Source organism: Pelophylax lessonae, assembly GCF_965119305.1.
Source record: "Pelophylax lessonae genome assembly, chromosome: 13".
Lineage (NCBI taxonomy): Eukaryota > Metazoa > Chordata > Amphibia > Anura > Ranidae > Pelophylax > Pelophylax lessonae.
Window position 1 is genome coordinate 190,821,979 of NC_138780.1, and position 16,784 is coordinate 190,838,762.

At 47.3% G+C, this 16,784-nt stretch overlaps 1 protein-coding gene across 6 annotated transcripts in view; it reads right to left on the reverse strand.

The window, feature by feature from the left end:
* TTC7B (tetratricopeptide repeat domain 7B) overlaps positions 1–16,784 on the reverse strand; it is a gene marked incomplete at its 3' end in the record, with an annotated part of 261,869 nt that overhangs the window by 21,617 nt on the left and 223,468 nt on the right. For all 6 annotated transcript variants that reach the window (XM_082242786.1, XM_082242790.1, XM_082242787.1 and 3 more), the window contains one exon: positions 12,512–12,652. In XM_082242786.1, coding sequence (XP_082098912.1) covers positions 12,512–12,652 — 141 coding nt within the window. The remainder of the gene's footprint in view (positions 1–12,511; positions 12,653–16,784) is intronic.

The window sequence follows — 16,784 nt, forward strand, 5'->3', positions numbered from 1 at the left end:
TGTTTTATAAGGCGAATGAATGGTTTTTCAATGTATATATAATTGAAGTAAATGGCACTTTCTATATTTGCTATACAGTCACACTGGCATGCCGTGTACTGGGAAGGTCATTTCTGCATTGCTCAGTCATTAGTCACTTTTAGGTGTTATTTTAACGTTCTCTTTGGAATGTGAGGCCGCCGTTTGTACGAGCCACCCAGGAGATATTTACTACGACAGTCTTCACCTTCCTTTATGTAACAACGGCCCACTTAAATCAGCATGCTGCTACACATGCCTGCATACTGCTTCATATCATCTTGTGGGCCCCCTAGAACCCGGATCACACCGTCTACAATCCTCAACTTTGCTTTTTTTTTCTCTAGCCGGAGTGCAAGTGTTGAATATTTAAAGGCTAAGTTCACCTTCGTAACATGTTATACCCATATTTAGGATGTCACAGGTTTCAGCCATTAGCCCCCACAACCAGAGCCGCCATCAGGGGGGTACAGCCCATACAGATGTAGGGGGCCCGGGCGTCCTGAGGGGCCCATCCCCGAATAATGCCCGGGCTCTAAGTTGACACCTCCCCTTTTTTCCTTTCCTCCCCTACACTGGCAATTAGTCCTGACTCTCGCTGGTGCCACCCACTGCGCTAGCTCATAACTCCCAGCCTGGCTGGCCGCCGCTGTCAAAATTATTGGTTGCTAGGACTGCCTGGCGTCCTAGCATTCAATCATATGCATTCACAGGCCCGGGCAGAGTAGGAGGATGCAACTTGGTGGTCAGGCACGGGAGGGCCAGGCCTAAAGCGGAGTAAGGGGCCCCATAATTTCTGATGGCTGCCCTGCCCACAACCATGACAGGGGGCAAGGGTTCTTCTTCCCAGCAACCATTGTCACATTCAAACTTGGTGCGGCTGCGTGCAGCTGCATCATTCATAAAGAATCAACATTTCTCATCTACCACCGGGACAGACAGACTTGTATGTCGTTCTTAACCACTTGCAGATTTACTGCTGCAGGCTGGCTCGGCTGCACAAAATGACGTAGGGGTACGTCGGTCGCGGGAGTGGTGCTGGGGGGGGGGGGGAGCGCGCACTCCAACCCCCACTAGGCAGCGTGGATGCCGATCTACGGAACCAGCGGCCACTGTTGCTGCCGCGATCGCTCCGTAGACCTACGTCGCTGGACTTCTCCCCCTGTAGGCGGCTCTCGCGCGCTGCCGGAGGCGCGCTCCCGCTGAAAACAGCGGGAGTCGGTCCAGGAGAGGAGGAGCAGCGGTGATCGCCTCTGCTCTTCCCCGATCGTCGGGGAATCTAGTTTGGAGATCCGCCCGCTTGTGTAAACAGAGCTGGCGGATCTCCTCAGTCACAGATTGCAGTGTTCAGCATAGCTGAAAATGTGATCTGTCCTTGTGTCACTCAGTCCCCTCCCCCCCCACACGTCAGTAAGCACCAGGCATACATTAACCCCTCCCTCTCCAATAAAATTAACCCCTTCCCTGCCAGTGTCATTTTTGCAGTAACAGTGCATATTTATAGCACTGATTACTGTAGTAATGTCACTGGTAACTCCAAAAGTGTCAAAAATGTCAGTCAAGGGTCCGATCTGTCCGCCGCAATCTTGCAGTCCCGCAAAAAAAAAAAAAATCGCAGATCGCCGCCATTACTCGTTAAAAAAAAAAACACCAAAAATGACAGAAATCTTTCCCTTAGTTAGTAAACGCAATAACTTTTGCGCAAACCAATCAAAATACGCTTATTGTGATTTTCTTTACCAAACATATTTAGCAGAAAACAAATTGGCCAAAAATTTTAAAAAAATTAGATTTTTACATTTTTTTGGGGGGGGAATTTCATATAAAAAAATGTTAAAAATATTATGTTTTCAAAATAAATGCTCCTTTTTTGTTTATAGCGCAAAAAGTAAAAATCGCACAGGTGATCAAATGCCACCAAAAGAAAGCTCTGTTTGTGGGAAAAAAAGGACGTAAATTTCATTTGGGTACGGCGTTGCATGACCGCGCAATTGTCAGTTAAAGTCGCACAGCGCCGAATGGCAAAAAGTGGCCCGGACGTAAGACAGCAAAATCCTCCGGTGGTAAAGTGGTTAACCAAAAATATGTAGCAGAATACAAATTGGCCTAAAAGGTGGGTCTGCTGCCAGAGAGGCAGCGAAAGATCTTGTGATTCAGCTAAGCTGAATCCCCAATCTCTCCCTGCCTCTGTCCAACCCATCCCCCCCACACAGTCAGTAAGCACCCCTTGATCACCCCCAGTATTAGCCGTACAATCGATCACAGCATCTGTTATAATGCGATCATTTTATCTTGCAATGCTGTTCCTGCTATGGTTGCCTGAGAGCCACATGCGCCAACGTGACAATCACGGCATGCAAATCAGGGAACGGTATTTGTTGATTAATCTGCTGATCTTCGAAAACATCGCCGCCAGCATTGAGCTTGTTCCGCTGTGTGCAGTTAATCTGGTAACCCCGAGGTTATATGAATAATACATTCTGGCTAAGTCCCGGTAAGTAGGAAGTAAGGGGATCTGTTCACATTCAGAGTGACTGATCTTAACTTGTTATCTACACCACGCCGGCTGCAATCAGGGTGCCAGCGGGCTCATCACCTGCAGGGGAAAAAAAAAGCTACTGCTAGCTTCACCGCTGAGCTTAACAATCAGATAACAAATAACCTCCATTTAATATAGTTATGTATTTAATAGAATGTCTGTTGTATGTACATTTTAAGTACCGCTAATGCACATGCCCCTTCGCTGTGTTCTGCACCCGCAGAGCTTAACCACTTAAGCCCCGGAGGATTTGGCTGCTCAAAGACCAGGCCCTATTTTGCGATTCAGCACTGCGTGACTGTAACGGACAATTGCGCGGTCGTGCGACGCTGTACCGAAACGAATTTGACGTCCTTTTTTCCCCACAAACAGAGCTTTCTTTTGGTGGTATTTGCGATTTTTACTTTTTGCGCTATAAACAAAAAAAGAGCGTCAATTTTGAAAAAAATAACAATATTTTTCACATTTTTTTATATGAAATTCTCAAACAAAAATGTAAAAACCAAAATTTTCTAACATTTTAGGCCAATTTGTTTTCTGCTACATATTTTTGGTAAAAAAAAATTTGTTTTTTTTTGCTCAAAAGTTATTGCGTTTACTAACTACGGGAAAGATTTATGTCATTTTTATTGTCTCGGGTCCAACCAACTGTTGAGCAAAGGAGGGATTCTATAAAGCCACACATTAATGCAAACCCACTGGTAGAGCTGCACGATTAATCGTATGAAAATCGCGATCTCGATTCACCCCCCCTGACGATCTAACCCTGAGATATGCTCGATTCTTTGCATAGCAGAGAGAACAGCTGTGTTTAACCTCTTAAAGACTGGATCTTTTTCTGACATTTGTTGCTTGCAAGTTAAAATCAGTTTTTTTTTGCTAGAAAAGTACTTAGAACCCCCAAACATTTTATATATTTTTTTAGCAGAGACCCTACAGAATAAAATGGCGATTGTTGTAATATTTTATGTCACACTGTATTTGCGCAGCAGTCTTTCAAACGCAATTAATAGACTTTAATGAATAAAAAAAAAAAACGTAACAGTAAAGTTATCCCAATTTTTTTTTGTTACACAGAGAATCGTGAGAGAATCGTGATCTTTATTCCAAGCTAAAAAATCGTGATTCTCATTTTGGCCAGAATCGTGCAGCTCTACCCACTGGTATTGGAATGAAGACAGTCTTAGCGTGGGCTCCTGCCAGGCCGCGCCCCGTGCATGTTTTACTCCGCCCATTGGAGCTTAAAGCGGAGTTCCACCCTAAAAAACTGAATTTTTGTAAAATCTTACCTGTAAAATTCCTTTCTCTGAGTCCTCCGACAGTCGCCGCCTCTTCATATTCGTCACTAATGGGGTTATTGACCTTTTCTCCGTAGGAGTAGCTAGGCAACAGAATATATAAGAATATCAAAGCTTTTAGCATATCCCACCCCCAGGGGGTGGTCCCCTCAGTCCATACCTCCCTGCTTCCTGCATTTCCAACTCAGTTTCAGTAGCATAGCAGTAGAGTATATAAACAAACCCCAAAAGAGGGGCGGGGGCGGCGACTGTCGGAGGACTCAGAGAAAGGAATTTTACAGGTAAGATTTTACAAAAATTCAGTTTTCTCTTACGTCCTCCGACAGTCGCCGCCTCTTCATATTCGTCACTAATGGGGACGTCCCATAGCAGTGTAGACATGAGGGGTGGGAAAAAAGCAGCCGCGCCTAAAGCAACGCAGTACCCACATCAGAGAAAGGAACCTTACCAAAGTAAGAGAACCAACTGGGCAACAGGAAAAACGTGCTCAACAGGAGCAACAACCCAGGAAAAAACAAGTAACCTAGGGGTAAAAACACCCCAACAGCCAAGGGTCCAAACAAGGGACCCTAAGGCACTGCCGCACTAAGAACTTTGCGGCCAAAGTAAGCATCTGCCGATGCCTGAACTGAGTTGGAAATGCAGGAAGCAGGGAGGTATGGACTGAGGGGACCACCCCCTGGGGGTGGGATATGCTAAAAGCTTTGATATTAATATATTCTGTTGCCTAGCTACTCCTACGGAGCAAAGGTCAATAACCCCATTAGTGACAAATATGAAGAGGCGGCGACTGTCAGAGGACGTAAGAGAAATAAACCTTGCACCGTCCGCTAGCTTAAAAAAACCTGAAAAAGAATTTGATAACTACATTTTTTTTTGTTTCACTTACCTTGTTTACAATGTAAATATACTTACCTTCCTTCCTCTTCCTCCCTCTGTAGCCGCGGCCCGCGGCGTCACTTCCTCCTTGCATCGACTCCTGGGAGATGAGTGTCATCGCTCCCAGGAATCAATGCGCCTGCACTGGCCCCGCTCATCACTTCCTGTGCAGGGGCGTCATTCCCTGCTGAACATCTTCTGGGCATGCCCAGAAGCTGTTCAGGGATGACGCGCCTGCCCCGGAAGTGACGAGCAGGGCATTCTGGGACTCCGACGTCACCGAAGAGGACGCTACGGCATCAGCTGCCCACACCTGAGATGGCAGCGCTGGACAAGACATTTTCAAGGTAAGTATTTCTTCTTACAGGTAAGTGAAACAGGGGATAGTTCAGAGGATATCATTGCTTAAATGCACTAGCCCTGACTGTCCCGGGGGTTTTTTTAGCTAAAATTTTTTTAAGGTGGAACTCCGCTTTAAAGTGACTGTAAAGTCTCTTTTTTTGTGCCAGAGGTCACAGCCTATCATTACCGCTCACTGACTGGCTGCTAGAGGTTACAACACATTATTTCTGCTTGCTAGAGGTTACAGCAGATCACTATTGTTCACTGATTGGTTGCTACAGGTTACAGCACATCATTACTGCTCACTCATTGGTTGCTAGAGAGTACAGCAGATCACTCAGGCCCTGTTCACACCTGAGCGTATTATAGCTCGTAAAAAACACTCATTTCTGAAGTCTCAAAACGCCCAACAAGCAAAATCCCATTCATTTCAATGACCCCTGTTCACATCTGAGCGTCTGTTGAGCAAAGGACGGATCCCATTAAGATGCACATCAATGCAAACCCACTGGTATTGGAATGAATGGCAGTCTCAGCCTGGGCTCCCGCCAGGCCGTGCCTCCAGTGCATTTTACTCCGCCCCTCACAGCTTAAAGTGATTGTAAACAATCACCTTGTAAAACAACTCATTCAGTTTAAAATATAAATGAAAGGCAAAACATTTGTCTATAGATATAACAAACCATTATAAAGACCTTTTTTCCCTTTTTTTAAAAGTGATCCCATTCCCTCTGTTCTCAGCTGCATAAGAGCTGGGGGAGGAGAAGCAGCAGCACACTGAGCTTCCCAGTGAATACCTGTGCAGTGGGGGCGTGCCAGGACAAGTATGATCATTGGAAGAGAGCAGGCTGATTTCCCAGCGCAACTAGAGAACTGACCACACTGTGCTCTCCTGCTTAAAGAGGAAGTAAAGTGGAAAAAAAAAAAAAAACGAGAAAAAAAAAGCCCTGTAAAGAGAAAGGCACAATGAGCTAGTATGCATCGCATACTAGCTCATTATGTAGCACTTACCTTAAAACGAAGCCCCCGCCGTGCCGCCACCTCAGCGACAGGACGGCGACATGTCCGGCCGTCCTGCTTCCGGGTTCGCGTCCTCCGGCCATCTGATTGGCCGGAGGCGCGATTACATCACCCCCGCGCCTGCGCGCGGGAGCCGCCGTTCACGGCACTGAGCTCTGAAGGAACGGCACGGGCGGCCGTTCCCTCAGAGCGCCTGCGCCGATGACGTCATCGGCAGTTTGCACTGTAAATATCTCCTAAACGGTGCAAGTTTGGGAGATATTTATAGCACCTATAGGTAAGCCTTAATATAGGCTTACCTTTAGGTAAAAGTTATACAAGTGGGTTTACAACCTCTTTAATTTGGTCAGCTTTTCATAGGAAAGCAAGGGGACTGGCAGGAACTTCAGGGATTTCACACAAAGGAAGCAATACAAAGAGAAGAGGAGACTTTCTCATACAAGTACATGGTGCAGCAGGCACATGTCAGGAATTTGAAGTATTGGGGTAACTCTTTAATCATGGGGATCCCCATGATTAAGCTCCAATGGGAGGAGTGAACCACAATGGGGGTGTGGCCTGGCCGGAGCCCAGGCTGAGACTGCCATTCATTCCAATACCAGTGGGTTTGCACTGATGTGCGGCTTCATTGGATCCATCCTCTGCTCAAAGGAAGGAGTATTTGTCATGCCAAACAGCTTACAGAGATTCTAACTAAGGGGTGTCAAATGAAATTTCAATGTGGGCTGCATCAGCATTTTGGTTGCTCTCAAAGGGCCAATTGTATGTGTAAGACCAGATGTCCAGAGCACCCCACTCCCCCTTACACCAGATGTCAAGAGTCCCCCACCCTTCCTTACATCACAGTGCACCACCTTTGCCTGCCAATGCTGCTGCAGGGAAGAAGCTGGGGTGGGAGATGCAAAGCAGAAAGTGCAGGGTCTGGAGGAGGAACAGAGGCGGGCTGGAGTCTCCTGAATGCTGAGAACAGGGGAAGCAGAGACGGCTGCGGAGAGAGGCACAGGCTCTGTTGTAGGAGTTCTGCCCTCCTCTTTCTGCTAGGACAAGGAGGGGGCAGAGGAAGGGGGTGCCTCAGGTGCAGTAGAGGTACGGGGGCCACATGATATGGCTAGGCGGGAAAGGTACGGCCTGCGGACCTTGTGTTTGACACGTGTTCTAACCTTTCCCTGCTTTGCCAAAGAGCTGTTTATATTGCTATCTTTATCCACATTGCAGATACTTCCCATCACATTACAGGAAGACTGAATGGATGAATACATAGAGGTTTTACATTAAAGGGATCTATAATTCTGTGCAGTAAGTCTTGTGATCCAGGACGCCCTGCCAGACAGCACAGACAAGTGCTCTGCAGTAGCAACAAGGTTTGGCCAAGATCGAGCCCAAGTCCTGTATATACAGGGGTCACCGATGTTTGGTGTGACTCAGTAACAGACAAATAATACATACAGTATATATATATCTTCACCTCCCAGTCTGTTCCTGAATTACCCCTGAAGGGGTTACATGCTGCGCTGGAAGTGGCAGAGCGTGGATAGTGGAGGCGCTATGAATAGCTCGCAGTTTTGACTGCGGAAGGTGCCAACATGAAAGCTGTAATCACAAGTGAGTAACAAGCAGAAATTAACCACCCACTTCAAAGCAATTTTTAGCTGCCCTTCGGGGGATGTGCCACCCATCAACAGGTCCTGCCAGCTCTGGACACCCTGCCCAAAATTCAGGACCAACCCAGTCTTTCCAACCTTCAACTTCTTAAACGATACATTCCTCACAATTAATATCACTCAAATTTCTTAAATTATTCCGTGTTCATCATTTTTTCTAAATCTGGTGGTAAAAAGAGAAGTTTGGGATACAAACCCCCCCCCCAAAAAAATACGTACTCACCCATTGATCTGATGCTGCAGCTGTCCCCTGCCAGGTCTAAGAACCGAGCGATCAAATGACCCCTAACCACTTGCTTCTCGGTCTTCGATGAGTAGAGAGTGGTGACTGTCACTCACCAGCTCTCTGTTCTGCCCCTCCAGCACTCGCTGGAATGCTGGGCTGAGGAGGGGGTGGGATTGGCTGGCTTAGGCTCTCAGCAGTGTGCTGAGAGGCTAAGCCAGCTCCCGATAAGAAATCTGGGTGGATGCTGACATCATGGTCAGGATCCCCAGAGCCTGAACCAGCTTTGTGACATCAGCAGAAAGCGGGCTTTAGCCCGTTGTCAGCTCAATCTGGGTCAGAGTGCAGAACTAAGTGCACTCCTGTGACCCACATGGGAAGTAAAGCCAAAAGAGCTTTGGCCGTACTTCTGCTTTAAGCAGTCAAACATAAAAGAGCCTCATAAAATGAACATAATCATCATGTCTAAAAAAATCCCACACAAAAGTGCCAAGTGTAATGTGTACTGTGCAATCAAAAAAATGTATGTCCTCAAAAGGTGCCAGTGAAATATAAATATCTAAAATGTCTGTGAAGGACAATCAAATCCATTAAGTATATATATAAAAAATTATAGCTGTCAGCGGAAGGCATAGTGCCCCCTCGTTGGTGGCAGTGGAAGGCATAGTGCCCCATCGTTGGTGGCAGCGAAAGGCATAGTGCCCCATCGTTGGTGGCAGCGGAAGGCATAGTGCCCCATCGCTGGTGGCAGCGGAAGGCATAGTGCCCCATCGCTGGTGGCAGTGGAAGGCATAGTGCCCCATCGCTGGTGGCAGTGGAAGGCATAGTGCCCCATCGCTGGTGGCAGTGGAAGGCATAGTGCCCCATCGCTGGTGGCAGTGGAAGGCATAGTGCCCCATCGCTGGTGGCAGTGGAAGGCATAGTGCCCCATCATTGGTGTCAGTGGAAGGCATAGTGCCCCATCGTTGGTGTCAGTGGAAGGCATAGTGCCCCATCCTTGGTGTCAGTAGGAAGAATAGTGCCCCATCATTGGTTTCAGTGGGAGGAATAGAGCCCCATCATTGGTGTCAGTGGGAGGAATAGAGTCCCATCATTGGTGTCAGTGGGAGGAATAGAGTCCCATCATTGGTGTCAGTGGGAGGAATAGTGCCCCATCATTGGTGTCAGTGGGAGGAATAGAGCCCCATCATTGGTGTCAGTGGGAGGAATAGTGCCCCATCATTGGTGTCAGTGGGAGGAATAGTGCCCCATCATTGGTGTCAGTGGGAGGAATAGAGCCCCATCATTGGTGTCAGTGGGAGGAATAGTGCCCCATCATTGGTGTCAGTGGGATGAATAGTGCCCCATCATTGGTGTCAGTGGGAGGAATAGAGTCCCATCATTGGTGTCAGTGGGAGGAATAGAGCCCCATCATTGGTGTCAGTGGGAGGAATAGTGCCCCATCATTGGTGTCAGTGGGATGAATAGTGCCCCATCATTGGTGTCAGTGGGAGGAATAGAGCCCCATCATTGGTGTCAGTGGGAGGAATAGAGCCCCATCATTGGTGTCAGTGGGAGGCATAGTGCCCCATCATTGGGGTCAGTGGGAGGAATAGTGCCCCATCATTGGTGTCAGTGGGAGGCATAGTGCCCCATCATTGGTGTCAGTGGGAGGCATAGTGCCCCATCATTGGTGTCAGTGAGAGGAATAGGGGCCAAAAAAAAAAAGAAAGTGAATGGAGCCAGAAGGACGTGGGAAGGGAAAAGTCTGAATAAGGAAAATAAAAATTAAATAGAACTGATAATATAGAAAAACACAAACACCACCCTCACACAGGGAATTTTGGATCTCTGTGAACCCACCACCTGGTAGTGTTGGTAGTCAACATTCAACCTACTGGATCATGGATCTGCAGAGAGAGGCAATTTCCTCTAGTGACCCCCCCCCCCCCCGGGTTTACTGTGGACAGGGGAATGACATTAAAGTGGGCTTAGTGAAACTAGTTTCAGAGAAGCACACAAAAGGGTTTTTTTCTAAATAAAGCAGATTGCTATTTTGAAGTGTCCAATCTTTTTTTTTATCCAGACTCTTTTTACTAATGTCAAAAATGACTTTATATCCATAAAGCACACAAAGCAGTATAAAAGCAGTGTCCATTCAGGACTCCTAAGCAGATCACGCGTATTCCTGTATCACAGTAGGAAGTCCTGACTTTATCACAGCTGCAGTAACCGTTCCCCGAATGATGTCATCTAATTGGCTGCAATGGCCTGCAAGTGACATGACACAGGCAGACATGATGATGACTTCTTATGATTTGTGTGACACCGTCCCTGAGACTGGCAGCGATGCGATCTCGGTGTAATTCCATCACTCCATCAGGAGGAACGCAGGTCGGAAGGTCGCAGCGCGCTAAAGAGTTGGCAGGGTGAAATTTCAGCTACCCTGGGCCCTCTCCGCTCATTGTTTCCGTACAGGTCTGTGTCACTGGAACAGGGTCAGCCGTACGGTGATATTCTATCTATGGAAACTGGAGGAGACGGGTCCGGACGCAGCAAAAGGGATCCATCTCCCCGCACACTGCGCCCAGGGGGCAGCCCTTGATGTCATCAGAGCCGCTGAATGACATAATTAGTCTGAGTTCTCATTTCACACGCTGGGTCAGGAGCTTTTGCACCTGGACGCACCCAGAAGGCAGAACTCAGATTGCTATGGGAAGCTTGGAGGGGGCAGTGTATCTTTAACACTTTCATGACCAGAAGTGTAGATGCCAAGGCTAAACATGGCAGAATCACTATGCTTTGGTTCAATCACTGTAACCTACCTATGGCTTCAATTTTATTTTATTTATAATTTTCTTACTCTATTTTAATAAATTCCAAGCTCATGATTTATCACAAGAAAAGAAAGTTACAAAAAGCATTCTTTTTTTTTTTTTTGACAGATTGTATTAACTCCTTGACATCCAGAAGGTTTTACCCCCTTCATGACCAGAGCATTTGTTGCTATTCGGCACTGCACTACATTTAACTGGCAATTGCTCAATCATGCAAAGCTGTAACCAAATAAAATTTATATACATTTTTTCATGTAAATAAAACTTTTTGGAGGTATTTGATCACCACTGGGTTTTTTTATTTTTTAATTATACAAGCGAAAAAGTACTGGAATAAAAAAAAAAAAAAAACTATTACCATATATACTCGAGTATAAGCCGAGTTTTTCAGCATGTTTTTTCATGCTGAAAAAGCCCCCCTCGGCTTATACTCGAGTCACAGTCTTACTTGCCTTTTCCCCGGTCAGTGTGCATGCGCCGCTGATGTTCGGGAAAGCCCGTACATGTTCAGCTATTCCCTGGCAGACAGCGCATGCGTAGTGACGTGTTGGTGCCGGGCGGTTCCATTTTTAAATGTAAGGCGGAAAGGTAAGTGAGACTCCGCAGCCCCTGCATCTCCTGTACCATCTGTGCCATATCTGTGTCATGCCTGTACCATCTGTGCCATGCCTGTACCATCTCCTGTGCCTTGCCTGAACCATCTCCTGTGCCATGCCTGAACCATCTCCTGTGCCATGCCTGAACCATCTCCTGTGCCATGCCTGAACCATCTCCTGTGCCATGCCTGAACCATCTCCTGTGCCATGCCTGAACCATCTCCTGTGCCATGCCTGAACCATCTCCAGCACCATCTCCTGCACCATGCCCACAGCCCTGCATCTCCTGTACCATGTCCGCAGCCCCTGTTTTGGGTCTCGTGGTGGTCCAGTAGCTGCTGCATTTCCCATTACTGGTGTTAGTGGGAGGAATAGTGCCCCATTACTGGTGTTATTGGGAGGAATAGTACCCTATCATTGGTGTCAGCAGGAGGAATAGTGCCCAATCATTGGTATCAGTGGGAGGAATAGTAACCCATCACTGGTGTCAGTGGAAGGAATAGTGCCCCATCATTGGTGTCAGTGGGAGGAATAGTACCTCATCACTGGTGTCAGTGGAAGGAATAGTGCCCCACCATTGGTGTCAGCGGGAGTAACAGTGCCCCATTGTCAGTGTCAGCAGAAGGAATAATTCCTCATTGTCAGTGCCAGCGGGAGGAAGAGTGCCCCATCATTGGTGTCAGCCAGGGGAATAGTGTCCCATCATTGGTGTCAGTGGGAGGAATAGTGCCCCATCATTGGTGTCAGTGGGAGGAATAGTGCCCCACCATTGGTGTCAGCGGGAGTAACAGTGCCCCATTGTCAGTGTCAGCAGAAGGAATAATTCCTCATTGTCAGTGCCAGCGGGAGGAAGAGTGCCCCATCATTGGTGTCAGCCAGGGGAATAGTGCCCCATCATTGGTGTCAGCCAGGGGAATAGTGTCCCATCATTGGTGTCAGCGGGAGGAATAGTGCCCAATTGTCAGCGGGACGATTAGTGTCTAATTTCTGGTGTCAGCGGGAGGATTAGTGCCTCCTCACTGTGTCGGCAGGAGGAATAGTGCCCCTTCATAGGTGTCGGCAGGAGGAATAGTCCCCCATTGTCCATAATAGTCATAACTGTCAATCAGGCCCACTTACCTGCATGAAGCCAGATTTGAGCCAGTGTCATCCAGGGATGCAGCGGGCCTTGCTTTGGAGCGCTGCTCTGCAGAGAAGAGGCTACCTCAGACAACGCCTGTTCAACACGTGATGCTGCAATGGATGTTGCATGGACGGAACCTAGAAAAGAGACATCAATATGAGAAGTGGAAACTGCAGGAATTCCGCATTGTCATCCAGAAGCGGTGCCGCCAGCCTGTGTGCGGTTAAATGCCATTTCTCCCTGCGTGACAGACACAACTGTGTGGGCAAGACGTGCAGTAGCCAGATCAAGACATGACCAAACATAGAACACAGCAGCCGGGCACGGGGCCCTCAAACGTGCCAGAAGAGAAAGCCTGGTGATGTTAGAGCTGTGACCTTACCTGATCAAACGTCTCTGAGAAAGTCAAAACCCAACAAGACCAAATACAAACCCATTGTCCTTTCAAGACTAGCCTCCGGGGAATTCTTCTTCCAGCCTTAAGAGTTCTCCAAAAGCTTTAATCCTAAACATGGCTTTTAAAAATTAACACTGCTAACTTAAAAAGCAATAATACCGTAAGGACAGGTCCTTCAGGAAATCAATGGCCAAGGTGTCACTGTCATTGTGGGCAGTCCTTTTTGTTTTTTAAGAGCCTCCAGTGGAGCACAGCTCACCTATAGAAAGGAATGGGGGTCAGGATGTGCAGGGCCCTGGATAAGGGGTATCACTGGTCCTTCTGTACGGGTCTGGGCAGCAAGGTGAATCGGATGCGGGCATAGAAACCTGGCTGCATCAGGGGATTGGTTCCAGTTTTTGCTCCCTGGCCACACCGATCACCCTCACTGTGCATCATAGGTTTCCATCTGCTGCCAAGGCCTTCCTGTGTGCCCCCCCACCCCACCCCCCCACCCCACCTCTGCAGTGCTGCCAGCTTCTCTCCTCTCCTTACCGCCAAAAGGTGAAAGCACAAAAAAGGATCCTTCAGGATGGAGAGTGGGGGAAGGGTCCAATAAATTCATATTTACCAGCCCCTACATTTCCTAAATGAACACAATGAGTGATCAGTACCAATCACTCACTGTGTTCATTCATAACTGAAGCATAGTAAACTGTGTAAATTTGGGTGGGGGCCCTGTCAGGTTGGCTGTATGGGGCTCGTGGTTTCTTACAGCAGCCCTGATGCTGTGCATGGGAATTAGGCAAGAACCTACCTGAGATGTTTTATTTTACTGTAGGTGGGCTACACTCCGGGGAGGAAATGGTCTTACTTAACCGCTTGCCGGATGTACGTGATTATGTGCACGTGGTTTACAATCTGAATGGCTGAATTCGCATTGCACAGACATCGCATGTGATTTGAAGAGCAGTGCGCTCCGAATCACATGCAATGTCTGACATCGCGCATATGTGAGCCGGGACAAAGGGGCAGCTATTCACTTTCTAAAGTTACATCTAGGGCGCCATTACTTGCCACATTGCTAGTTAAAGAACAAATGCGGTCACCACCAGTAGTTTAAATTGAGCATCTACCAAAACAGAAATATCAATTTTAGGTGGACTGATCCATTAAACTCCCTGGCGGTCTGATTATGTCAGGATTTCTGTGGTACAAGCGGTACATTGTTTTGCATGGAAATCGGTTTTATATTTTAAAACTCACCTTCCCCTGCGATCCCCGCCGTCCTCCCTCCGCCGTCCTTCCGCTTTGTGCTCGGCAGATGCCAGCACTTACCTTCCGGTTCCCTTCCCTGCAAGCGTTGCGACGCAGGGGGGTGGAACCGGCGGCAAATTCAAAAATGTAAATCCACCAAATGAGATGATAGAAAGCTGTGATCCTAACGGATTACACTGTATCATCCCATTTCACCACAGGATTTCACCTGGTGACTTTTCCAGTGCCCTGCCTGTGCTTTTCCAGTTCTTTGTGCCTGGAAAATAGAAAACGACCATGGCGTCCAAAAAGCGTTCTTTTTGCGCAAAAGCGCTTTTAGACGAACTGGAAAACAGCGACAGCGAAACGGAGTTACTGAAGAACTGAGCGACAGCGATTGGTGGGAAAATTCGTCATCAGGTACAGAAAGTGAGGACAGCGACGATTCTGATGTTTCTGGCACATCGCTCCGTTAGAAATTCTGAAGAATCATTTGATAAACTTCCCAAATTCCACATCTATGTGCCAGAAAGAGACATCAGAATCGTCGCTGTCATCACTTTCCATACCTGATGACGAATTTTCCCATGAATCGCTATCGCTCAGTTCTTCAAGTAACTCTGTTTTGCTTTTGCTGTTTTCCAGTTCGTCTAAAAGCACTTTTGCGCAAAAAGAACCCTTTTTGGACGCCATGGTCATTCTCTATTTTCCAGGCACAAAGAACTGGAAAAGCACAGGCAGGGCACGGAAGTCAGCAGGTGAAGTCCTGTGGTGAAATGGGATGATACAGTGTAATCCTTTAGGATCACAGCTTTCTATCATCTCATTTGGTGGATTTACATTTTTGAATTTGCTGCCGGTTCCACCTCCCCTGCGTCACAACGCTCGCAGGGAAGGGATTCGGAAGACAGGTGCCGGCATCGGCCGAGCACAAAGCGGGGAGAGAGTGTGAGGACGGGGAGGACAGCGGAGGAGCGCAGGGAAGGTGAGTAATGTTCTGGGGTAATCCCGAGTGTGGTTCGGGGTTACCGCTTTTGGTACTGATAGTTAACCCCGAGCCACACTCAGGAATACCGCCAGGGACGTGAATATCACCTAGCACCAATGATAAACTGCCGTCACTGGTTTTTCAGTCGCCTTCTATGAATATTGCATTAGGGGGCAGTATGTGTCAGCGAGGGCCAGCACAGCCAGTTCCTTCCGCTCTGTGTCTGGGGTCTGCAGTGGCACGGAATGTGATGAATGTGGCTGTTGTCAGCTAAGGGAAGATGAAGAATGATCATTCAGCAAACAGCAAATGAGGAAACGTTTAGAAGCAGCCAGAATGGGCATCTTATTACATAGGAGAGTTTGATGCCACGAGTGGAAAACCCAACACATCAACGCTATGGTCTCATGCATACTGGACGTTATAAAAACACCAGTAGCTCTTTGTAGTGAGTTTTTCAGCATTTTTTTTTTTTACTTTTTAGCATTGGCGTTTTTTTTTTAGCATTCTCCCACAATGCAATGCTTGCCAGAATTTCATTGCATGGGTGTTCACACCCATGCAATAAGATTTAGGTGCAGGGGGAAAAAAGGGTCCTACAACATTTTGGTGCAAATGTGGACCCTATTTTCCCCGCATCAAAATCGCATTGCATGGGTGTGAACACCCATGCAATGCGATTCTGTCAAGCTCACTGCATTTTGCAATCTGTTTCGAGGGGGGGGGGGGGGGTCGTTCATGGAACATTAAGCCCCCATTCACATCGGGCAGATTCGACATGTCAACAAGGGAATATCTGATTGCCTCTCGGGGGATCAGGAAGGAATTTTTTCCCCTGCTGTAGCAAATTGGATCATGCTTTGCTGGGGTTTTCGCCTTCCTCTGGATCAACTGCGGTTATAGGATTGTGCATATGGGATTGTATGGTTGGGTTTTCTTTACTGTTTTTTATTGGTTGAGCCAGATGGACTTGTGTCTTTTTTCAACCTAACTATGTAACTATATCCTCCAGCCAATGGGATGGGCTCTATCTGACTTGCTGCAGCTTCTAATGCACATTGTGAGAAGCTCACAGTGTGCAGTGATATCAGAGGAAGCCATTTCAGTCCGGGAGAAGAGGCGGTACAACTGTGCAAGACTGGAGGGAACGCCAGAGGTCCATTTTTAACATTTTTGGCCTTAATTCCATAGAAAAGGGAAAGACTGATGTCCGCCCATACAGGTTTTTCAGCTTATTAAACTGTCAGATTACTGCATGCGCCACAATGAATGTCTCTCAGCCTTTGATTTTTAGGAGTGTCACAAAAAATTTTCTCAGGAACTTCTAGAAAAGTAAAAGTTGCATATTTCCTCCTAAATGGCTGGATGATTTGTATGAAGTGCAGACAGTGACATTTGCTTTGTGTTAGATTTTCTTTATTGCAGTGTTGTCATTTCCTGGAAGTAATGTGAGAAAGGGAATTTAACATTTTCTTTTACACACAGTAGGGGCCAATGTGCAGGCTGCCACCTTCCAGAAAGGAGCCATGAAATTATTAGGAGTGACAAGCTGCATTCTCATGGACAATAGTTCCGCCATTTTGTGCCCACTAACTTCTAGAGTGCACCAATAAAAATTCCTGTGCCGAAACCGAAAATTCAGGATGCG